This window comes from Grampus griseus (assembly GCF_964374135.1).
Source record: "Grampus griseus genome assembly, chromosome: 3".
Taxonomy (NCBI): Eukaryota; Metazoa; Chordata; class Mammalia; order Artiodactyla; family Delphinidae; genus Grampus; species Grampus griseus.
In genome coordinates, this window is record NC_139019.1 from 74,677,835 (window position 1) to 74,701,603 (window position 23,769).

The 23,769-nt window shown below is 51.1% G+C and overlaps 1 protein-coding gene and 1 long non-coding RNA gene across 4 annotated transcripts in view; one reads left to right on the forward strand and one right to left on the reverse strand.

Moving 5' to 3' along the window:
• Positions 1 to 10,140, reverse strand: part of LOC309820674 — a 153,979-nt gene extending 143,839 nt beyond the window's left edge. For 2 of the 3 annotated variants that reach the window (XR_014296534.1, XR_014296536.1), the window contains exon 1: positions 9,318 to 10,140. This is a non-coding gene — a long non-coding RNA (uncharacterized lncRNA). The remainder of the gene's footprint in view (positions 1 to 9,317) is intronic. The other variant, XR_014296535.1, reaches the window with a different exon arrangement.
• Positions 10,141 to 13,755: 3,615 nt separating this feature from the next.
• On the forward strand, positions 13,756 to 23,385 carry NR2F1 (nuclear receptor subfamily 2 group F member 1). The gene is made up of 3 exons (XM_082652425.1): positions 13,756 to 14,292; positions 16,739 to 17,266; positions 22,384 to 23,385. Exons 1-3 carry the CDS (start codon positions 13,833 to 13,835, stop codon positions 22,662 to 22,664), a joined length of 1,269 nt encoding a protein of 422 aa, XP_082508551.1. The 5' UTR covers positions 13,756 to 13,832; the 3' UTR covers positions 22,665 to 23,385.
• The last annotated feature ends 384 nt before the right edge of the window (positions 23,386 to 23,769 follow it).

The following is a 23,769-nucleotide window of genomic DNA, read 5'->3' on the forward strand; positions in this document are numbered from 1 at the left end:
GGCCTTGGAGTCCTCCCCGGCTAGGGCTGCGGACGGGGCGGGAGGCTCGACGGTTAAGAGACCGTGAGTCTCGAATTTCTAGACATCACAGAGGGTAGAACCACAGTAGATGAGATTAGACAGTGAGGTGGAAGGACAGAACCACCCGAGACAGGCACACTCTGCGAGTTGGGAGGCTTAATTGCTCTTTTTCAAATCTTGTACCCCAAAGCTTCGCCCTGTGACAACGCACTCCTTCTCCGCAAGGAGGTTTGGGGAAATTAACTTTCTTGGGACTCTCTCGTCCGTTATGTGGGCTCAGGGAGGAAGGCAGACAATAGCAGCAGCCGAAACACCTGCGATCTCTCAATACAATTAAATATGGACGCTGATTGTAGTCATTTCTCCTTTCGCTTCCAGAGGGAGCTCAAACCTGAAGCATCCAGGTTATCCCTCTCCTAAGTGTAAAACAGGATACTCGCAAAACCTTCTAGGAACACCACCAACCGCACCTGGAGGGGGTCCCCCTTTGCAAACAGAAAAGGCGATCTGATTTTTTTCACTTTCGTGTTTGTGTGAAGCTGAGTTAGGGGCTTGCGCAGTGTAACACACTCCTGTGACCCTCTGGAGACTAAACTAGAACTGAGCTAAGGGAGATCAGGTGAGGGAAAGGGACGGTGCTGAGGAGAGAGTGGCGGGCAGAAGTCTGGGTGTGTGGTGCGCAAGGGCGGCGGGACCCGTGGCGGGACCCAGCTGCGCGCGAGAAAATCCCAGAACGCCTGGCCACACAGCTCTGCGCAGACCCCGCAGAAATACGGCCACGTGTTGGGCTGCTGCTCTGACTCTGCATTTCGGGGCGATCTACACACACACACACACACACACACACACACACACACACACACACAGAGCGGCGCGTGTCTCTCTCTCCCGGAGCTGAGGTCCCTCAGAGGTCGTCCAGACATTGGACATTGGAACCCCACGAGTGTCCGCCTGGCACTGCCACTTGACCATTTCGCTCTCGCTGGATGAGGGGTAGCTTAGCCGGGGAGGGAGGGCAGACGAAGGTGCCTGTCTCGTGGGGATCCAGCCCCGCGCAGGGTAAGAGCTGATAGAGTGGCCGAGCCCGGGGAGGGGCGGCGTCCTCCGTGGCTCTAGCCTCCTCCTCGCCCTTCTGTCCGGTCACCTGTCATCCCGAGCTTTCCAGGTCCTCGCCCCGCTCGGCTCTCCGCGGCCACGCGACAACCCCCTGCCAGCCTGAGCTGCGCGCCCTGGTGGTTCCCGGATGCCCCAGCCCTGAGAGCCAGGGCTCACCCCTCACTGTAGCCTCTAGATACAAACAGCACTGGCTTCGCTCTTCCGGCCGCCAGATCCCGGTCTTATCCTCCCACCGAGCAATGACTCGCCGGTGTTTGGGGTGGTGGTTGTTTCTTTTAAAAGTATATTAAAGGATCACTGGCGTCTCCTCGTCCAGTCATTACGCCTTTATCCCTATCAATTAACCACACCTCAGAGGGCTGCTATTAAGAGCTAAATTGAGCTGCAAAAGTAGGTATCCCGTTTCGGACAGATGTTGTCATCTCCCGCTGAGATAAGCGGCCGGCATGGTCCGACCCGCAGCTTCCGCAGCCTCCCGAGCCGCGCTGGACCAGGCTAAGGACTCTGGGCCGCGGGGCTGGAAGGGAGGTCCCCGCCCAACACTGCGCTGGCGCTCTAGGAGCTGGGGAAATGGGGAGGGCCCTAGTTCTCGGACCTCAACCACTGTGCACGTCAAGGGGAAGAGTCTCCAGAGTTACACCAGGGAAAACGCCAAGAGCAAGCCGTGCGTCTTTACGCAAAAAAGTAGAGTGGAGAGTGTTAGCAAAGACCCAGCTCCGCACCGGAGACCCAGAAGGGAGGCGGTGGAGGTGTGGGAAAAGGGCAAAGTAGTGACTTTGGCTGGCAGCCCTCCGCCAACACACCCCACTTCCTCTTCCCGCCACTCCAGCCTCCCTCCTGCCTGGTAGCAGGCCCCCAGGACACTTTGTGGAGGAAGGCGCGGTGCTATGGAAATGCTAGATATGGAGCTAGGGAATCCTGGACTGAAACGTGGCCTTTAGGACAAAGGAAATTCACTAGGGACCGACGTGGCCTTCCGCCCAAATGTGTCTTTCCACTCTTTCTCACCCGCAATCACTCCTGACGACTTGGAGCACGGCTGTCGCACGCGGCTGGGAGATCCTGGAGGGCTGAGGGAAGGAGAGAGCAAGGGGACGTGGCCCTCGCTGCAGTTTCAGGACTTTCCTCCCGACAGTGGCCACAATATATTTAGCCAAGGCTAAAGGAGATTAATTTCCCAGCATAATCCAATTAAAAGATTTCTAAAGTAATCTTTTGCGAAAATGAAAAAAAAAGTGTGCAGCTAAAGAGGGTACTGGTTTTGATGACAGTGATTTATCGCTTCTGTCCAGCATGCGCTGCCGCTCGCTCTCTTGCACGCGATTTGACCAGAACATCCCGTAGATGCCTCCAGTCCAAACCTTAGCCTTTCTGAAAGACAGCCATCCATCATGCCAACCTGGGCAGGAGAAGTAAGTGCAAGGGACTGGGGTTGCTTACAAGCACCACAGACTTTTTAAAGTGCTATTAGATTTACGGTCTCTTTTTTCGACGCCCATCCAGAGTAATTAGCACATATGTTCTAAATAGATGATAGTTTTTTGAGCAATAAAGCAATTACCCATCGTTGGAGCTGACAGTTCCTCCAACTAAACTCCAACCAGCAGCTAATTGGAAAAGGCATTTCAGCTCCATTGTCTGCAATTAGTCCTGCTAAACTACTACACCCCAACTAGCTGGTTTGAGGTTAATTTATTCAGTGTTGTATTTGCACGGACGAACCATTGCCACGAAGGGACTTGCCTTTTGCCCCCGCCAGACTGCGCCCTGGGACTACAGGAGCAGGTGGGAGGGAGACGCCGATGTTTTGGGGCCGGGATGATTCCCAGGGGAGGGAGCGCCTGGCCCGGCCTCAGCTTCAAGGTCAGTGTCCAGAGAGCTAAGCGCTGCCGACAGAGAAAGCCATTGTTTCTCCTGCTGGGCAGTCACTGAAAGAAACTGCTCAGTTCTCAGTTTGCGCTACCAAAAGCTTAGTGTTAAAAAAAAAAAAAATTAAGCACAGAGGAGGCGACTGGGTTCTGAGTGCATCTTTCCTGCTGCACACCCAGTTGTGACCCTGGGCCACCAAACTGTCCCTAAGGGATAAAAGTAGACTCAGACTCGCCAAGACAGCAAAATTCCAAGCCCTCAGCTAGGAGAGGGATTCTCCAATTCTAGGAGTGGTTGGGGAAAGAAAAGACTAGAAAGGTCAGGAAGCCCCGCTTCTGCCTTCAGCCTCTCTGAGTGCAAAGTCCCCCTGAAACTGGGGGTTTCCTGTGAATTTCTTTCTTCGCTTTTTCTTTTCACTTTTCTTTTTCCCTTCCTTCTTTCCTTACCTTTTTTCTTCTTTCCTTTCTAAAGTTAAGCCCAACAGGTCCAAAATTTGTACACAGTGACTGGAAAAAATGTGTTAAACGTCGGTTTGACGCCCCACCGGAGCTTCCAAATATCCAGCGGCTGGGATTCTTCTACTTAATTTAATCTTTATTGGACAGGGCAGCTCCTACACTCCTATTCACCAGGAAACCCCGGGAAACGGATCCGTTGGGGTTCAGAATTGAGGGCGGGAAGAAGAGGAGTTAAAGAGGGATTAATCCGCTCCCACCCAACTTCGAACTTTGGAACTGCGATCTCCGGTAGGCTGGGAGTAGGAGGGGAGGGGGCCCAAGGTCCCAGCCCTTGACAGCCAAGGGTCTCTGAGACCTGGAGCAGGGGGCAGGGAGGCTGGCGGGTTTAGACGGGAACTTGTAGCCCTGGTAACCGAGTATTCCCTTAAAGGAATTTACAATGAAGTGTCCCAGGCTCTGGGAGCAATGCGAATTTCACTCAGAAGAACATGGGACTGGGGGTGGGGGTGAGAAGAGGCTTCTTAGGAAGTGAAGCCCAGTGCCTTCAGTCCTAGAATCAAATGTCCTTTTCTGGATAGCCATTCATACCTAACAACCTGAGGGCTGTTTCTCCTTCATGAAGTATATGTAACAATGGCTAAGGAAAACAGTTTAAATGATATTGTAGTCAGCATGTGAGACTTACTAAAACAATTCTCATTTCAGAACAAATTATAATCAATTTCTCAGCTTCAACCATTTGGAGATATGTATCTATAGCAGAAACAAAACAAAACAAAAAAAACTTTTAAAACTGCCTAATGTCAGGCTCTTGTTTTCCACTTATTTACTGTGTTTTAACCAATTTAATGCCAAGAAAAACCAAAAAGAAAAAATATTGGGGAGAAATTGAAAGTAATGGGCTCATCTTACCCCATCACCTCCCACCTGTCATACAATGTCTACCCTCTAAAGAGAAATCCTCCTGTCAATGTGGCTTCCAACTGAAAATGGAAAAGAAATAAGATGTCTTCACTAAAAGGCTGTTCGTCGTGTTCTTAATTATTTGCTTTTTTTCAGGACTTAAATATGACATCCCAGAGAGTGAGGGCAAGAAAAAGCTGAAAAAAGAGTCACCTGAAAGTATCACCTGGACTTGGTAGAGAATCTTCATGTGAGTGTGTGTGCATACTTATGTGTAAGGGCAAAATGACCCATCCAATCAAACCCCCAACCCAGAATGTATGAGACACATTTACATAAACATCCATACACCCTGAAAAATCTCTAAGCACATGTGTGCAGAGATATAGTCCTATGCAAGCTCAGCTAGCTGTCCACATACATGTATTCACTTCTGGAGTAAAGGCATTTTCATTGCTCCCATAGTTTCTTTCCATTTAGGGCGATTAGATGATGTCTATTCAAAGTTGCTGATCCAGAGAGAAAATAAGAGTAGATAAAAGGAGATTTCAAGTGACCTCCTCGTCCCTTTCACACCAACCTGAGCCCTAGAATAGCCAAGGATCAACTAACACAAAAGCCCTTTCCTTTTTCTTTTCAGCTTCAGAAGATTTCATGCAAATGGTTAACAATAAAACACAGAACTATCACCGAGTTTTGTTAGATCACACATTTGGAATACTTTATTAACTCCTCCCACAGATAGGCTAGGTTTATTATCCACCTCTGAAGTGGGTAAATAAAATATACGTAGCAAAACAGAGGGCATAATTATTCACTGCTCCATGTGGTTTGTATCAGTGGTGTACTATGCTCATTCTTTTTCATTTCAACTTTACCTAAAGCCCCTCTCCCCTACTGATGGAGGACACTGTAATAAACATATCTTTCCACTGACAGTTTAGAGGGAAATGTTAGGTTTTTATTTACATTAAACTTCTGACAGGTAAAATAGGATTGTAGCATGACCATAGTTACCAACAGATCTGCTGGCTTTGTGAGCCAATAATTTTCCACTAGTTTACTTTATAGGCAGTGAAGAAAGTGGCATTGAAGACTTAAACATATTCCAGCAGTTTTTAATCAGTGAATGTCCAACTCAGATCTGCTTCTGATGGGCTAACCCCGTAGTAAAAGAAATAGGTGCTCTGACAGGTGACTATTAAGAGAAAGTATAGAGTATAGTTAATTGTATTGCCAGGGTACTTTAACAAGTTTCAAACTCATTTCAAAACATGAACTTTTCTTCCAAACCCAAGTCATCTTCCCTAGGAAGAAGAGCCATGCAATTATTCTTCACTCAAGTTGTACATTTAAAATAAAGAAATACATTTTGTAACACAAAAGTCTTAATTTTTGTGTTCTTAATTTTTGCATAAATACATTTAGATAGCTAAGCCTTGATTTTTACAGAAAGTAAATATTTGGCTTCACTGGTGTGCTAGGAATCGTTGTCACTTTTCCTCCTACAAAAGGCTTGATTGGCACCCAAAGGTCAGCACTTGCTCTCCTGCCATTTTCCCGTGGCTGCTCCTGGGCCCTCTAACTGGGTGCCCAAGCAAAAAGGGGAAATGCTTCCCTTATCTCTCTTTTCCAAAACACCTGCTTTAACTGGCCAGCTTGTCATAGAAAACTAAACTGCTTTTTAAGGTAAAGCACTTATCTCTGGGCATTTTGACCCAAAGGTGACAAAGAAGAAATGCCCAGGCCATACCAGAGTTATAGTGAGTACACAAGCCTGCTGGATCCGTGGTTCAACGACATAGGCAGGCTGAGAACAGACAGTCCAGCAGAAGCCTGACTCCCAACTTGGCCTTTCCACCCTTGTCTTCATGTTGACAAAGGCAGAACTTTTTACAGCTGGGCAGCCACAATAGAGACTGAGTTCAGTCTTGCAAGAAGGGGTGGTTTCTGACATAGGGTGTTTGTTTGTTTGGGGTTTTGTTTTTAAATAATCACAAAACATTAGGCAGGCATTACTGTGCCTCTCTTCACCCTTTTCTTCAAAAGATCTATGCAAGACCATTTTAAATACATCTTCTTCAATTTCGTTTTTCACAGCTTTAACCTCATACCAAGGGAGACTAATTGATTCGGCACCTTTAAAATAAGCTCTTTGGGAAAGGTCTGCAGTACGAGCAGAAGAACTGACCTTTCTCCCAGCGATCGCAAGCATGTTCATCTCTCCAGATGGGCTTGATAAAACAGGGTTATTTCTGTTCTGTGGTCTCTCAAAACAGAATAATACCATTTTTAACAATTTAGGGGATAGGGAAGAGATACAGGAGAGAATTTTCTACACATATCTGGTCATTTGTAGGGTCTCACGGCTCTTGAACTAAATTTAGAAAACATTTTTACAAGGCCACCTTTTTTTTCAGTGTGATTTACCAAAAAGCCAAAACAAATGACCCGTTGAGTTTGGGGAGAGCAAAATACCAATATCAGAGAGGTCATAGAATTAGTGAAGAATGATTCCAGCCTTAGTGGAAGGAGAGATAGTGGTGAGGGGGTTGTTAATCAGCTAGAAAGGCTGCATGGATCCGGACTCTGGGGCCTGGAATGCAAGTCATGCTGTATATACAGCCACAGACCTCTGCTTCTCTCCTTCTCCCACCAGGTCACAACTGTTTATTGTCTGTCCCGCTAAAAGAGAGCAAGTGTTGTCTGGAAGGCTTTTAAAAAGTGATTAAGGCTGAGCTGTGATGCTAGCAATCTGCAAGAGGTATTGTAAGCCTGATTCCTCTCCCCAGTCGGAGGGGTACCTTCTCATGTCTCTTGGGGAACCACACTGGAGACTTTGCGTGCATTGAACTGGCCTATGGGGACCAGGACAGAGGAAGACTTTAGAAGTGAGGTCTGGGAGTCCAGGCCCTGGTGAGGAAACCAGCCAGGTGTCCTGTCTCTACACCAGCCTCGCCAGGAGAGAGGGACCTTGGAGAGGGCCGAATATACATGGCCACCACGCTGGCAGTCTCAAGGAGTGTGCTGAGACAAGGGCCACTGTGGGTTTGGGTCCAAGAGTCCCAGTTAGAGGTCCTCGGAAGCAAGGGCTTGGTGGAGAAGGGAGGGAGAAAGATCTGGAGAAGAGAGGATGAGTGGAAGAAAGATGGAAATTCCATCTGCTTTTCTGCTTCTGCAGCTGAGCGTTCCTGGACCCGTGTGTGGATCTGCACAGTTTGAGGACCTACGTGCTCCCTCAAAATATGACCACTTTCTATTAGGTGCCCTCCCCAACCACAACAGATATCATTGTCTCCGGGGTTGCGTGTGGGGCGCTGCCGGTAGTGTGCTAAGTTGAACACGTAACGAATGACAGCCTCGTGGAGAGAAAGCCTCGGCTCCCTCAGGACCTGAGGTGACCCTCAGTCCCTCCACGGAAGCCGTTTGCTGGGGGTGGGGCTTTGAGCCCAAGTGGAGGCGCTCTGCGGGTGTGCAAATGCGATGGGGGAACACAGGGTCCAGAAGAGAAACTGAGCCTAGAGTGATGCTTGGGCTGGAAGGGGAAAGCGCCCCTCCTCGAAAAGCCTCGGTTTCTTCTTGCCCCTCTCACGACAGCAAGTTGGCGCATATGCCCGGCAGGAGCGCGATCTGTTCCCCTGCTTTGAAAAGCCGAGGGTTTCCACGGCTCCGGACACCACAACAAACAGCCACCCCTCCCTTTCCGGGGCTAAAGCCGGGGGCTGCGCCCGTCCCTCCCTCCCTTCCTTCCAGAGAAGCAGGCAGCTTCGCCTGAGGCCACTCGAGGTCTCCACTTCTTCCCATACCCAGGGTCACGCCAGATCCCAGGGGCCTCTTGCGAGTTTGGAAGCTCAGGGTAGGGGTCGGCAGAAAGAGCCCACAGCGCGGGTGAGCGGGCCCCACCGCTCTCGGGGAGCCTCATCTAGTCCTCCTGCCACGCCTTGCCCCTAGCTTGCAAGCCCGAACCGAGGCCGACGCCGCTGGGCTGGCTCCTTCCCGCGCCCACCCAGCCCTAGGGCGCGGCCCCCGGCGTCGGCTCCCCCGCCCCGCGCGCCCGCCCTATGAGCCCTCTGACGCAAATGCGCGCCCCTGCCCAGCGCCGAGGAAAGCTTTCTCGTCGGTTTAAATTGAGGCTCTTCCTTTCACACACACTCGCTCCGTCCTCACCCCTGGGGAGGTGACCCCTCCCCACCCCCAGCCCTCTTGCTGCTGCGCGAGAAGTCTGGTGGGGCTGCGGGGCTGCGGATCTGGTGCTCTCTCGCTGCTGCCGCCGCCGCCGCCGCGGGTTCTCCGCTGGGGAGAATGGCTTGGTGTCCCTTTTAATTCGCTGACACTATCACCCACATCAAACAGGCAGCCATCGATCGCGTTACATTAGGGGATCCCGTTACAAACGGCGTCCGCAGGTGGGCGGCAGGAGCCTCGCTCGCCAGGGCCTGGCTGCAGCCTGGCAAGGCGCTGGCGGCAGAGCCAGCCCGGCCAGACTCGGAAGCCGACTCCATCGCGGCTCCGGCTTGGCACCGGAGTGGGGGGGGGGGGTGGAAGGGGGGGGCGGCGACGGCGGCTCGGGTGCCAAACCTGTGGACCCTCCGCCCCCGGTCCTCCGCCCCCCGGCTGGAGGCTCCGCAGCATTTTCCCGCCAGTGCGGGAAGAGGGTAGAGAATGGGGGTGAAGGAGACCTGTTTTGAATTTGGACTGATGCTCGGCGGGCACGATCCTCAGCTCCAAGGCGGCGCCGCGGCCGTGGTCCCTACCTCCACGCCGCCGCGGGACAGAGGCCGGGTGAGGGCAGCTCCGGAGCAGGCCCCGCGGAAAGTTCTTCTCGCCCCGCCCCGGCTGACTGGACTGCGGCCCCGGCCTGCAGAAGCCATGCTAGCAAAGGCTGCCTCCCGGCCTGTCCGCGTTGCCAACCCCGAGTTCAAAAGAAACGATAATCATTGTGTTACTTGCCTGGTGGGGCAGGACTTGGCCGAGTCTCGCTTCTGGTGCCCACGACTCCCGGTCCAGGGTCCGAGGGCGGCTGGGCCCGAGGGCCGGGCGTCCAGGGGGCCTCTGGTTCCCTGGCGCTCGCTCTCGCTTCCTCTTCCACTCGCTCCGTCTCTCTCCACGTTCTCTTTCCTTCTGCCTGTATCCCTCTGTGCCTGCTTCCTCTGCCCTCGACTGCCTGCCTTTGTACTAGATGGGGAGTACAATTTAGAATTTATATGTAGAAAGCTCGTTCTTCTTTATCTTTTTCTTCCTTCTTTCCTTTTTTCTTTCTCTTTTTTCTTCCTTCCTTCCTTTCTTTCTTTCTCCCTTTCTTTCTTTCTTTCTTTTTCTTTCTTTCTTTCTTTCTTTCTTTCTTTCTTTCTTTCTTTCTTTCTTTCTTTCTTTCTCTCTCTCTTTCCTTCCTTCCTCCCTCCTTTCTTTTCTTTCTTCCTGTCTTTTAATCGTGTTCGTTTCACCTTTTAACTGACCGGGAGACGTAAGCGCGTTTATTTGGGGAGAAGGGCGAGGGCAAGGAGCCCTCGCCGGCCCCCACCGCCTCCTCTCCATCAGCTGCGTACAATGGGCCGCCGCTTGCGGAGTGCATTGACTGTCTCTTCATTATTCGAGCTGGAGGGGCTGCGGGGCAGACACGGAAAAGCCTTTTTTCTGCTCTTTAAAATCGTCGCTCGTCACTAAGCGGTCGCCGACTCCAGACTTGTAGGCTGGAGAGACCGGGAAGCGCAAAACGTACCCCAAACACGCAGCGCTTCCCAAACCCCTCCCTAGTGAAATTTAAAGGGAGAACGTGTATTAAAAAACAAACCCTACCTCTGTCAATACAGCGTGGCCATTTACTCCCACCTTTACCTGAGGGCGTGTTGAGGCTCAGGGTGCTGGAGCTGAGACAAACTTTTACGCTCTCCCGAGTCTAACGGCGGGCGGGCAAGCGCAGCTCCCACCCCCGGCGGCAGCAGCGGCGGCTTTGTCACTCCGCGCCGCTCCGCGCCCGCCTGAGCCTGCCTAGGGGAGCGATCTCAAAACGAGGGGGGTGCGAGTGTGCGATTGGAGAATATGTAACTAATAGAAGTATCATTTTCCCCCAGTACGATCTTTCAAGGAAAAAAAATCCATTGAAAGAATTTTCAAAGTGCTGTCTTCGTTTGGAGAAAAGGCACAGGCTGCCTGCCGGGAGGGGAGGAGGGACCCGACTGTGCGCCTCCAGGACGCGGCTCCCGTCCGCTAGGTGGCAGGCGGAGCCAGCGATTCCTGCAGGCCTCGCGGCGGGACCCGCTCCTCCCGCCGGCCCCTCCTCCGGCGACCAATCGCCTTTGGGAATCGGGGTGTCTCTCTCTCTCTCTCTCTCTCTCTCTCTCTTTCTTTCTCTTTCTTTCTTTCCTCTCTCTCTGTCTCTCTCTCTCTCTCCTCTCCTCTCTCTCCTCTCTCCCCTCTCTCTCTCTCTCCCCCCTCCCCCCTCTCTCTCCCTATCTCCCCCTCCCTCTCCCTCCCCCTCTTCCCCTCTCCCCTCCCCCTCCCTCTCCCTCCTGCCTTCCTCTTCCCCTCCCCCCTCCTCTCCCCATCTCCCATCTCCTTCCGTTCTCCCTCACCCCTTTCCTCTTTTCCTGGGACTCGGACTTGGCCGCACTAACCACCCCGCCCCCAACGATATGAGAACTTACTACTATTTTATTAATAATTACTGGAGAGTTCGTAGGAACTTGGAACAGCCTGAGGATACCAAAAAGGGAAAAGAAAAGAAAGAGAGAAGAAGGAAAAATCGGATTGACTGGAAAGTTTATTTTAAAAATCATCTTTGGGATGGAGAGGAACCGTTGGCTCGGATTGATTTTGTGGCAATAGCTGCGAATTCCAGGAGTGCATTTTTGTCATAATTAAACCCTTAATTTTAAAACCAAAATATACGTTGGACCAAAACACAGGGAGTCCCTACTTTGTTTCTTAAAGGAATATAAAATGAGCAGAATCCACTCTTGGATTGTGCTTATGTGTGAAAGAAGAAAACAATACAAACCCAAAATATTTCACGAATCATTAAAACGGTGAGAGTTTAATTCCCATTTAAAATTTTCCTAACATTTTCAATGACACTCTTCACGCTCATAAAACATAATTCTAAAAACTTTTCGGAAGAAAACAAAATAATGTCTTTCTAATTCTCTTTTTACCCATTGCAAGGCATTCTTCCCCTCGCCATCCCTTCCCCCTCTGGTGTGCGTGTGTGTGTGTGTGTGTGTGTGTGTGTGTGTGTGTGTGACCATAGACGACCCATACTAATCAGGTCTCAGAGTAAATAGCAGCGCAGGGCGATCTCAATGTAAATTGCGCTTGTCAGAAGCACACACCCCCCCCCCTCACTTTCTCTCCTCCTTCCCTCGCCAACCCGTAAGTAGGTAGCTAAGAGGGAGGGGAAAAAAAAAAAAAGAAAGAAAGAAAAAGAGGAGGGGGGAGGGGCTCTCCAACCAATGGCGTTCGGGAGGCTTGGCTAACCTTAGCCTCCCATTTTCTCTCCCCCCTATTCAGGGCTCTGACCAGTCAGTCGCCTTTGATTATCAGTTGCCAGCAGCCCTTCTCTTGGCTCCTTGACACGAGCTCCATATAAGGCAGCGATCTCCATAGAAACGTGTCAGTTTCAATAGTAGTGTCAAAGTTCACTATATACAGACATTCGCGCAGATCCCCCTTTCGGAAACACTGCTCTGCGAGTCCTCCCGTTTAAACGCATTCAATTTTGGGGTCTCTCTCTCTTTCTCTCTCTCTCTCTCTTCTCTCTCTCTCTTTCTCCTCCGCCTCTCTCTCTCAATCTCTCTCTTTCTCTCTTCTCTCCCCCCTCTCCTCTCGCCCCTTTCTCTTTTCTTACATATTCTATTAGTTGTTTCCCCCGTATTCTTCTTCTTTCTCTCCTTTTTCTCCCTCCTCCTTGTCCCTTTTACTCCATTCCTGCAGAAGAGTGAGGGCTAAACTTAAAAAAAAAAAAAAAGGAGGAGGAGGAGGCACCCCCTCGTATTCTTCTTATCGTTATTTTATACATATATGATTTTTTTTGGAGGGAGGGTGTTGGTTCCCGGCTGAAGAGCACTTATTTAAAATACTAAAAAAAGAACATTTTTGGGCGATCTCCAGGGTTTTTTTAACTAGCTCTGTGTGTTATAGCAGAAGAAGCAGAAGAAGGAGCAAGAAAGAGGAAAAGAAGAGGATTATTTATTCGACCTACTTTGGATGTCTCTCTCGTTTTTTTTTTTTTCTTTCTTTTTTTTTTTTTTTTTTGCAATTCTTTTTCTTCTGATTTTTATATTTTCTGTTTCGCTGTGAATTCGTCGCCGGCGTGAATTATCTCGTGTTTTTCTCCCCCTCCGTCACCTCCCGAAAGAAAAAGGCAGCGAGAGCCCGGCGCCACCGGCACAACAAAAAGAGCAAAGTGTGTGATCCTCCTCGCTGGCTGCCTCCCGCTCTCCAGCGCTGCCTTCCTGAATGGCTGGCTGCGTCCGGCCCTGGACCTGGCCCCCCGACACCAGCGCGCTCTGATCGCCGCCGGCAGCCTCGCCCCGCGCCCTGCTCGGCTCACCGCGCTCCCCTCAATCCCGAGCCCAGCGAGGGCTCCCGCCGGGACAGCGGCGGCGGCGCGGGCGGCCCCGACCCGAGCTCGCGCTCCGGCTGCAGCCCCGACTCCAGCTCGGACTCCGGCCCGGGCCCCGGCTCCTCCAGCGGCGCTCGCTGCTGCAGCTGAGGCAGCGGCTCCAGAGGCGCCTGCAACCTCGACCTCCTCCTCCTCCGCCGCCGCCGCCCTCGCCGGCTTCCTCTATGTCTGCTCTGCCGGCGCACAGCGCGTAGCCCCAGTGGCCGGCGGGCGGGCGGGCGGGCGCCCGGCGCGGGTGAGCGAGTGTGTGTGCGAGTGTGTGTGTGCGCGGGGGTGCGGGCAAGGCGGAGGGTGAGTGTGTGCGCGCGCCGTGGCCCATGCCCGCCGCCCCCGGCGCTGCGCCCCGCGCCGCTACCGGCTGCCGCCTGTGCCATTTCTGATTTTGCAACTTGGTGAAGAAGAAAAAAGCGAGAGAAGGGAGCTTGCTCGCTGGGGGGGGGGTGGGGAGGGAGGGGAAGGAGAGCGTGGCCCCCCCAGGATCGGAGCGCGGGGGGAGCGGGCGAGGGGAGCAGGGGTGTTGGGGGGGGAGCCTGAGAGCCTGGGGGGGCTGCAAAAAGAGAGAAAGAAAACAGCAGGAACCACAACAAAACGCCAGCCGGGCGGGCGGGCGCGCAGCAGCAGCGGGGCGGCCGAGGCAGTAGCGGCGGCAGCGGCGGCGGCGGCGGCGGAGGCAGCGGCTGGTGCCCGGCTCGGGCTCGGCTCCCGCGACCCCGGGGCGCCGGGCGGGCCCCCCGCCCCCTCCCCCTCCCCCCTTCCCCTTCCCCTTCCCCTCCCAGCGCGCCCGCGCGCCCCGCGGCCCTCGGCGAGCAGCTCGGCTCCCCCCAGCGCTCCCCGGGCCCAAAGATATGGCAATGGTAGTTAGCAGCTGGCGAGATCCGCAGGACGACGTGGCCGGGGGCAACCCCGGCGGCCCCAACCCCGCAGCGCAGGCGGCCCGCGGCGGCGGCGGCGCCGGCGAGCAGCAGCAGCAGGCGGGCTCGGGCGCGCCGCACACGCCGCAGACCCCGGGCCAGCCCGGAGCGCCCGCCACCCCCGGCACGGCAGGGGACAAGGGCCAGGGACCGCCCGGCTCGGGCCAGAGCCAGCAGCACATCGAATGCGTGGTGTGCGGGGACAAGTCGAGCGGCAAGCACTACGGCCAGTTCACCTGCGAGGGCTGCAAAAGTTTCTTCAAGAGGAGCGTCCGCAGGAACTTAACTTACACATGCCGTGCCAACAGGAACTGTCCCATCGACCAGCACCACCGCAACCAGTGCCAATACTGCCGCCTCAAGAAGTGCCTCAAAGTGGGCATGAGGCGGGAAGGTGAATATTTATTCTGTGCTTCTCTCCCTGAGCTTCGCCCGCCTCCCCGGCCCTCTTTCTTTCTCTCTCGCGGGGGTGGCTGCTGTATGGGGCTGGGGTTCCTGCGGTCCCGGCCCGTCCCAGCTTCCCCTGTCCCCGCTACCTTCCTCCCCCGGCGTCTCCAGCCGCCCCCCCCCCACCCCAGCTCGCTGCCGCTGCCTCCCCCTCCCGGCCTGCGCTCCTCTCCCCGGCTCCTCCACCCCACCCTCTGCCTGCTCAGGATTTTGTCCCTGGGATCGTGAGCTGTGGCTTAAAATCCCCTCCCTCTGTCTTGGATGTGCTCGGTGCGTGTCTCTTTCCCGCGTGTGCGTGAGGATGCTTGGGGCTGGGCTGGCATGAACTTGGGGAGGGGTGCTTATTTCCCCCGGAAAACTCTGTTTCTGTGTTTTTTCATTCCACTTTCCCCTCCACCTCTTCATGCCCTTTATTTAAAATGGGGGAGGGCTGGAGACTGGAGTACTCTGAACCATAGATTCATTACTGCATCATCCTTTTGGAAGCTTAGCTTGGAAAAAGAGGAGTGAGATTTATTGCACTTGTAGGTCTAATTAGGGGGGAAGGGGGGCTTCTGGCCTGTTCACTGGTTCCCTCTCCTCTTCACCGAGCTGGGGCCGCCTCCTCCAGAGCTGTGGCCTTGTTTTCACCCCTCTACTTTCAAAGGAAAGTTTGTGACTGAACCGTGCTTTCATAGTTGTGTCATTTTTTTTTAAAGCATGATACTCGTTTTATTTCTTCACCAAACTCCACCCTCTGCTTAAATACTGCATACAAATTACAATTTACAGCGGCATTTACCGATCCTTCTGATTTGGCTATAATGCATAGACTGCAGCTGGCATGAGCTTCCACATCATTTAATCCCTGTGTTGTATGGCTTTGGTTTCTTTTAACACAACTTTTGATGTTGTATTTAGATATGCTTCATGTTCATGTGGCAAGAGATGCAGCACTTTTCTTATAAATATATCTAGCCATTTACAATTAAAGTTTATCTCCTGACAATCATTAAAGATGTCTTATAGTCAAATTAGTGATCCAGTCAATTTTGTAGAATGTAGATTACTCCTTCTTGTAACTGACTTTAAAATTATATTTTATATGCCACAAGAAAAGAAATTGAATTCCTTCAGATCTCAAGGAGCAGGCAAATATGACGACTTCATTTCTAGCTCCAGGGAGATTTTATAGGCATCTGAAAAACAAAAAACAAAACAAAACAAAAAACTTTGAATTGTACTCTCATTTAATTGAAAAATAACTGCCAAGTTCAAAACTGTAATTAGAAAAAAGTATTCTAGCCATTATGTTTCAAGAGCTTAAATTGCACTGGGGCTTGCATTAAAATTAGAATCAATGCAAACTTAAGAAAATAGTGTATAACCTGAAGTAAGATAGCTACGTGTACATGGACATATCTATATTAATTTGCTGGGGGGGGAGAGTTCAGTAGCCCTAACTTTTCCTAAAGTTGTCTTTGTTTACATGGCAATTTAAAACGCTGGCACTGTTGAAGTAAAACATACACATTAAAAAAAAAAAAAAACTTTGGTCAGCTTTAAGAACTCAAAGCATGCTTACGTTTTGCATTCAGATGGTTAATGAATCCAGTGTTTTTGCAGTTGCAAGCTCGTGCATTCACTGGGCAAAAGCTGGCTGCAGGTTGCAGTGGCACCGCGCAGGACAGACATTAATTATATTTTCCACTTTTTTCAATAATGTTTGGCTACTGTAAGTTCAACTTTTTTCTTGATTTTTTTTCAATTTTTTGTTGCTTTTAACAGTGAGAACCTTGTGTGGGGCGATGGGGAGGAGGGGATAGGGGAGGGGTGCAGGATACTTGTTTTCTCTTCAAAAGTTGTTAAGTGGTTAGTAGGGTATGTAACTTGTATCTATTTTAAGGATAATTCCGTAGCATTTTTAGAGAATATGGAAACATTTTGAGCAAAACCAGCTTGCTTGCAAATGAAGAGGCAGCTAGGCATTTGCCTAGAACCACCACCTTTCTCTGGTTTCGCCTGTTTTTGTTTTTGTTTTACCCTGATTTGGTTCCTTCTGGAGGGGTGAGTGGGATTTCATTAATCTGTGTGTGACTTGTTGGTGGTCGAGGGGCTGGGTGGCATTTTCTTGGCCATACTGGGCTGGGGGCCCGTAACTCAGGCCTAGTTCTGGCAGGGCTGGGGTGGCCAGGGGCGCAGGAGACGGCTGGGCATACCGAGCCGCGGAGCTGGAGGGCTTCACCCCAGATTGCCTCCGGGTATAGGCTGTGAGAGCGAGCGCCAAAGGAGATGCTCCGGGGCGCTTGTGGCTGCGGGAAGAACCTCCGCATTGTGTCGGGTGCGCTGCGGCACGGGATGTTCGCAAGCCCCCTGGATGCACATTGCCTCTTTTCTCTCTTTCTTTTCGTCAGCGGTTCAGCGAGGAAGAATGCCTCCAACTCAACCCAATCCAGGCCAGTACGCACTCACCAACGGGGACCCCCTCAACGGCCACTGCTACCTGTCCGGCTACATCTCGCTGCTGCTGCGCGCGGAGCCCTACCCCACGTCGCGCTACGGCAGCCAATGCATGCAGCCCAACAACATCATGGGCATCGAGAACATCTGCGAGCTGGCCGCGCGCCTGCTCTTCAGCGCCGTCGAGTGGGCCCGCAACATCCCCTTCTTCCCGGATCTGCAGATCACCGACCAGGTGTCCCTACTACGCCTGACCTGGAGCGAGCTGTTCGTGCTCAACGCAGCCCAGTGCTCCATGCCGCTGCACGTGGCGCCGCTGCTGGCCGCCGCCGGCCTGCACGCCTCGCCCATGTCCGCCGACCGCGTCGTGGCCTTCATGGACCACATCCGCATCTTCCAGGAGCAGGTGGAGAAGCTCAAGGCGTTGCACGTCGACTCGGCCGAGTACAGCTGCCTCAAAGCCATCGTGCTGTTCACGTCAGGTGAGGCTGCGGCCGCTGGGAGGGCAGGCCGCGCCGGGAGCGCCCGCAGGCCCCGCTCCGCTCGGGCCCGGCCTCCTGCGCCGCGCCGCTGCACCCGCCGCGGCCGGGCCCTCGCCGGACCTCCGGCCTGGCCGGGACCTGTGGCCCCCGCGCGGGGAAGCGGCCGGCGGCGCCGCTGCCATCTTTGGAGCGCCGCGGTGCGGGAGCTGAGGCGGCGCGGGCGCGGGCGGCTAGCTGGCCCGGCCTGGCGGCCTGGAGCCCCGCGCGGGGCCGCGGCTGCGGCTGCGGCGGCGGCGGCGGCGGCGGCGGCGGGCGCGTGGCTGGCGGGGGGTGGGGCGGGGAGGCGGTGCCGTGGATCCGTCTGGCTGCGCGTGTGTGCGGTGTGCATGTGTGTGCGATGTGCGTGTGCGTGTGTGCCGGAGCTCAGCGTTTCTGGGGGAGGAGAGGGAAGGAAGAGAACGTGGGAATGTGGCTTTCTCCTCTGTGTGGCACGCTCCCTGGCTGACTTTCCCGACACAGTGAGACACAGAGAGGGAGAAAGAGAGGAATACGGGCAAATAAATCATAAATAATCCCGCTTTATTGCATCCTGATTTTCCCTTATCGGAAACCATTCATGTTTGCAGTTGCTGAGGTTATTGAGGGTCGTAAAAAACGTATTCGATCTAATCAAGAAAGATGAAAAACAAAAGCAATACTGTAGAACCCGCAAGTATGGGAGGATTCCCGCCCCGGAGATAAATCTCATAGCCACGCAAAACGCACGAACATTGGAAATTTAACAGAGTGCCTTAAAAATATCAAATTAAATGTAGGCAGTGGTAACATGCATGTTAACAATTTCTCTTATGATAGATGGTTCAAATTAACTTCCAGGAAAATGCATTAATGTTGCCTTTGAAGGCTCTGGTCCGAGCCTCTGAGAACACTGCCCCCCTTTTATTATTGTAACCTGCAAGAGGGAAACATATAAACACCCAGGACAGCAGGTAATGGGGGGAAATAAAAACAAAGCCAGAAAGGACGCTGGTGGGGAACAGAGCTGCTCAAACTGGGTCTCGGGCCTTGCCCACTGTGAGTAGGGTTAGCTGCCGGTTTACCACCATTATTGGCGCTATTGTTTTTAATTCCTCCATTCAGAGAACAAATAAACCATCCTAATAAATCTATCCTAGAGGCAGGACCTCCAAAGGCCAAATTAAAGCCACTCTTGAGCAGAGATGGCAAAACCCCTTTCCCAAGGCCTCATTGAACAGTAAGCAGTGGTATAATCTATCAATATTTCCTGGCTTTCATGCGTGAAGAATCATATTTACATTGTATTAAAATGACTCTTAAATTTGCACAATATTGTAATGTAGCAAATGTAGTATTAATATCGATCTGAACAGCAGATAATTTATTTAGACAAGAGCATCTCATTTGTATGCAGGGTGGCCTGAGCTGTGGACTTGGACTGCCCCCCTTTTACTTTCAGTGCAAATGCAGGTCTGCTAGTGGGAGAGGGAGTTATTCTTTGCAAGAGGATAAAGTGCGAACCTTAAAACAAATGGAAGATTTATTGAATAGCCTCCTCGGTGTTTGAATGCATTTTATCTTAATAAGTCTTCTTGATGGAAACGTGTTTTTCAAAAGTGACAAAGAGCCTGGGAAGCAGCGACCCGGCTGCTTTAGCTCTGGCAGGCCTGGGGCCTGTCTGGCTCTCCACTACCCAGCTCTTTAGCCAAATTAATCAGGAAGCAAGCCAGTGTCGGGGAAGCTGGGGTTTTAAAATCTCATCCAGTGAGGTGTCTTGAAGCAGAAATGTGACTTGGAGCTGGACAGAGGTCTTCTCAAGAAAAGTCTCCCTCCCTTTTCCTTGTCCCCCCCCCCTAAGGTTCTTTGAACCCCCTTGACTTTTCTGATCTCCTGCCCTTTCCCAGAGAGAGGCAAGGACTGTGCAGGCTGTAAGGAAGACTGTGGAATTATTCATGCTTTCCTTTCAACTTTCCATCCTAAAATGTCCCTGTGAAAAGTGTTCCTTTAAAAAAAAAAGTTTTCACCAAGATATTTCTTAAACCAAATCTTCAAGGTGTAAGGGAGGCCGAGAAGTGAACAATAACATTATTTTGTTGGAAAAATTGCAAGAAGAATATCTGAAAGTGGAAATAGAGCTGTCAGTAGTAATTCACCCCCCTTATCCATACAACACAGTTCTACTTTTGACTAAACTTGTTTTGATTGCTAGCCAGAAGGGAATTCATGGGAAGCCTTCTCAAAGTCATCCAACTTTTAAGCAAACTTTGAATGATGGAAAAGACAGTTTTAGACATATTGTCCAACGAGGTTTACTCCGGATAAGTATTTGAAGCTGGCACGGGGGTTCCCTGTGGTGGTTTTCACATTTGGCCTCCGGATGGTATGTTTAATCCTTAATATTCTGGACAGCATCCAAGGACTAGGTCATGACCTGAACTTACTTTTTTTAAAAAATTCATTAATTCATACACCTCAATATTCTCTCAGATAAATGAGACTTTCCCCGAAAGGAGCCTTCTAGTTAACATAAATACAAGAAATCCATTTTCAGCACAATAATAACTTTGATTTCTAGTTATGGCAGCTGATTACATCTATATTTCCTGAACACTAAACTCTTCTGAATGCACAACATGAAATACATTCTCTGCACTACAAAGGCTAAGCTGGGAGTGCCTGAGCGGTAATGGTTATTTATTTACATAATTTCTTTTCCAGATACTGTAGAAGAAATATTGAGGGTTCCCACATTGACACTACCATATACAAAGCGAGACATGGGTTTTGCACATTCTGCCTCCTTTTCTTATCTGGGTATAACTCATGGAGTGTAAATATGTACTGCATCACACCCCCTGCTCACCTAGTTTCGCTACCACAGCCAGACGATTGATCTGAGAGCTCATACTGTCAGTCCACAGTTGGGGGAATTCTGTTGCAGAAATATCCAAAGTAGGAATGAATATCTAGAGTGGGAAGCCAAGCCCAAATTAAGGCTCCTGCCCGAGGGAGGCTACAGGGCTGGCTGGCTGGCACTTTGCAGCGGGGCCCAGCTACAGGCATTCTGCCTTCAGAGGAGGAAAGAACTCGATGCAGCCAACACAGGGCCCAGGCATGCCTTTCCTGGGCTTCTCTCCCTTGGAGTAGCCCAGCTGGGGGAAGGGTAGTGACCTTGCACCCTGGGGGCCCTAAGTGTAAATATCAGATAAATATTTTACAAACCTGAGGAGACTCCATATGGGTCTTTTAAAAAAAAAAACCTGCTGGGGTATCAGTGGGTCCCTTTCATACTGCATTCTCTGAGGCTGAGAGGTATCCTGTGGCATAAGGGGCAGAGAATGCATGTCAAAGAAGATATATGTAAATAAGAGTCTGCATGGTGGTCATTCAGCAGGACCAGGTTAGGAAGCAAAGCCAAGGGCAGACCCTCAGGGTCCCCTCTCTAAGCATCGAAGCCCCAAACTGTTCCTGCCCTCATCCTGCTAACCATAAAATCTCACTGCCTTCCCAGGTCAGGCTAGTGTGACTGCACCCAAATGGCTGGCTAGAGTAATTAGACATCTGAGAGGAACCCAATCTGGATCTGGGGTCAAAGGAGACCTGCCTCAGAAGTTCCTGAATTATCACTAGTTTTATTTGTATTTTTGCTCAAGGCCATAGCCTTGTAGATGAAGGTGTTAGAATGCTTTACAAATCCCAGTTCTTGAAATAGAGACATAAAGCTCAGAAACTCAGCAGACCCAGGTTTCGCTTTGAATCATTTGCTGTGTCTTCTTAGGGTCACACTTATCCATTCACAATTTACAGTGTCCTTTTGGGGGCATTGCCATGCATGAATTTCTTTCCAGATCTATATATATTAGCAAACTCTGCCTTTGATCTCTAGTCGACCTCCTGACTGGCTAAGGGCTCCTCTGTGATCTTCCTGTTTTTAAAATATTTATTATGAATACAGGAAACAACATGGGTGTTTGAACCAAGAGAGGAAGCCTTCACTTCATTCCTCTGATTCCACCTTCCCCTCCATTTGCTTGCCTCTAGTTAGTTGATACAGTATAAACTGCTGTCTTGAAATATTTTTAGTAGACCAAGAAGAGCCCTTGGTTGACGTGAGATTAAACACACAGGTTTTGCCTGTACCTGTGGGTACAGGTCCTGCCACAGGAAGCCTATATCCCCAAATCCCCCCTCAACTCCCCACCTCCCAGTTCTGAAGCAGAAACAGCAGCTGTCTCCGGTCCAGCTTTGTGTCTGATCGCTGAAGTTGTCTCCTTTCTGCAGCCTGGAGTAACTGAGCCATATTCCTTCTGATTATCATACAGCTTACAGAGATGGGACCAATTTTCAATTACGTGATCTAAGGCACAGATAGAAGTGTTCACCCTGGCTGAGGATTTGCTGCAGAGCTCTTGCTTGCATAGAGAGTGGATCGCAAATCCTCTATTGCCAAAGCAGGAGCTTGATCTGATGCCAGGCCCTGCCAGCCTATGATTTCTTACCCCCTCGCATGTGTCTATTCACTATACAATCTAGGTTCTCCTTGAGGTTTCTGCTTGGGGTCATTTAGGTTTGAGAGGGGGACTCCAAGAAGCATTTTAGAACTGCCTCCAGGCTGCATATTTAGTCAGGGCTCCTGAATACCCCAAAACCAGGGGCAGAAGGGGCAGAAATCCTCCCTTTAATGAGCACAACGGAAAAGATGCTCCCCTGAAGGTGGAGGACAGGTTGCTGTGTACAGCAAACATGGCTCCAGCATCGTACATTATTTAATCCAAAGGTGAAAGAGGAGAAACAAAGGGACTGGAGAGGTTGCTGCCTCTTCAAGTGTGTGCCTGTCTCTCCAGCTCCCCAGGCCTGGTGGGAGTTTGATTTGTTTGTATTTGTGTTGGGGGCCGGGGGAAGGAAATAGTGAAGAAGGAGTAGGGAGGCATGGCGGGGAGGATTTCTTTTCTTCTTCCTTCTATTTCTATTTTTTCCCCTTTGCTCCTTAAAAGAAAAAAAAAGTAAAATGAACGGCTTGCTGTTTGTGACTTTGCTGTCCGCTGACCTAACCGTGTGCCCCCTCCCCTTGTCTCTCCTTCCGGTGGCTGCTTGGGCAGATGCCTGTGGCCTGTCGGACGCCGCCCACATCGAGAGCCTGCAGGAGAAGTCGCAGTGCGCGCTGGAGGAGTACGTGAGGAGCCAGTACCCTAACCAGCCCAGCCGCTTCGGCAAACTGCTACTACGACTGCCCTCGCTGCGCACCGTATCCTCCTCGGTCATCGAGCAGCTCTTCTTCGTCCGTTTGGTAGGTAAAACCCCCATCGAAACTCTCATCCGCGATATGTTACTGTCTGGGAGCAGCTTCAACTGGCCTTACATGTCTATCCAGTGCTCCTAGACCTTGGGCGCTTCCCACCTGCCCCCACCCCCTAGAGACTCACAGGACCGGCGGGGGGCCGTGGACTCCAATGCCGCGGGGACACCAGGCGGCCGATGCAGGGTGCGGTGGGCCGGGCAGCGGGGAGGAGGGCCAGGGCGACAGGAGCAGCCCACCGTGCAGAAATGCAACCCGAGCTGCAAACCAGGAGAAAAAGAGACTCTTTTTAGTGTCAGATCTGTGGACACGTTGGAAAGGAAAGGAAAAAGACCTTGTGTCTGATGAGAAAAAGAAAAAAATTTGGAAGAGAGGACCATGAAAATTTTAATAAAACAGAAGGAGACTAACGGACCTTCCAGGATTTATTGTGGACAGATGTGGATATATTCTGTACAGAAAACAACACACATGGAAGTGGACCGAATCCTATGTAGAAACACACACACACGCACACACACACACATTGTTATTCATTTTGTAAAATACTAGTCTTTATTTTCATTTTTTTGTAAAATTTAAACATCGTATGCACATAAAAAAGAAACAAGAATTAGGGGAAAATAACATTTTCCAAATAATTATTAAAAAAATTGTCCTGTGTCTATGTATCTATATCTGTTTTGTATTTTTTTCTGGTTCCAAACCAGATTTCCTGTGATTCTATACTAATAATTTTTGATATAACCCTTTGCTTCTTATAATGAGTGCGATATATGTTGTCGAGGCTGTTCTTCAAGAATTAAAATTGAAGTGAAAATTTAAACAAAAAATAAAAGAATTTAGCAAAACCCACGTGTCTGGTTGCTTGACAGATGTCATCAGTGCAAGAGAACCCTCCAATTAATTTCCACTCTGATTATTATTAGAATGGCGGGGTGAGGGGGAAAACTTTTAAGGTCCATTACCAAGTTGGCTAGATTTATTTCCTAAAAGCAAGCAGCTGCTTTGGTTTTGTAAATGCGGAAGGCCAGGCTCTGCATGGGACAGAGTGGGGGGTGGGTGTCAGAGCACTTCGGTGCCGGCAGCAGCCATTGTGACCTTGTAGGTGGTGGGCAGCCAGCACGCAGCTGGCCAGGAGGCTGGAGCAGGCCCGGTCCCTCGGGGTTGAGTCTCTGCGCTGCCTGCT

What these genes read in the sequence shown, in the direction of transcription:
- NR2F1 (XM_082652425.1), top strand. Translation starts at nt 13,833, where the DNA reads ATGGCAATGGTAGTTAGCAGCTGGCGAGATCCGCAGGACGACGTGGCC. An exon ending in AGTGGGCATGAGGCGGGAAG is followed by an intron (nt 14,293 to 16,738) that starts GTGAATATTTAT and finishes TCTTTTCGTCAG; the next exon opens with CGGTTCAGCGAGGAAGAATG. An exon ending in CATCGTGCTGTTCACGTCAG is followed by an intron (nt 17,267 to 22,383) that starts GTGAGGCTGCGG and finishes CTGCTTGGGCAG; the next exon opens with ATGCCTGTGGCCTGTCGGAC.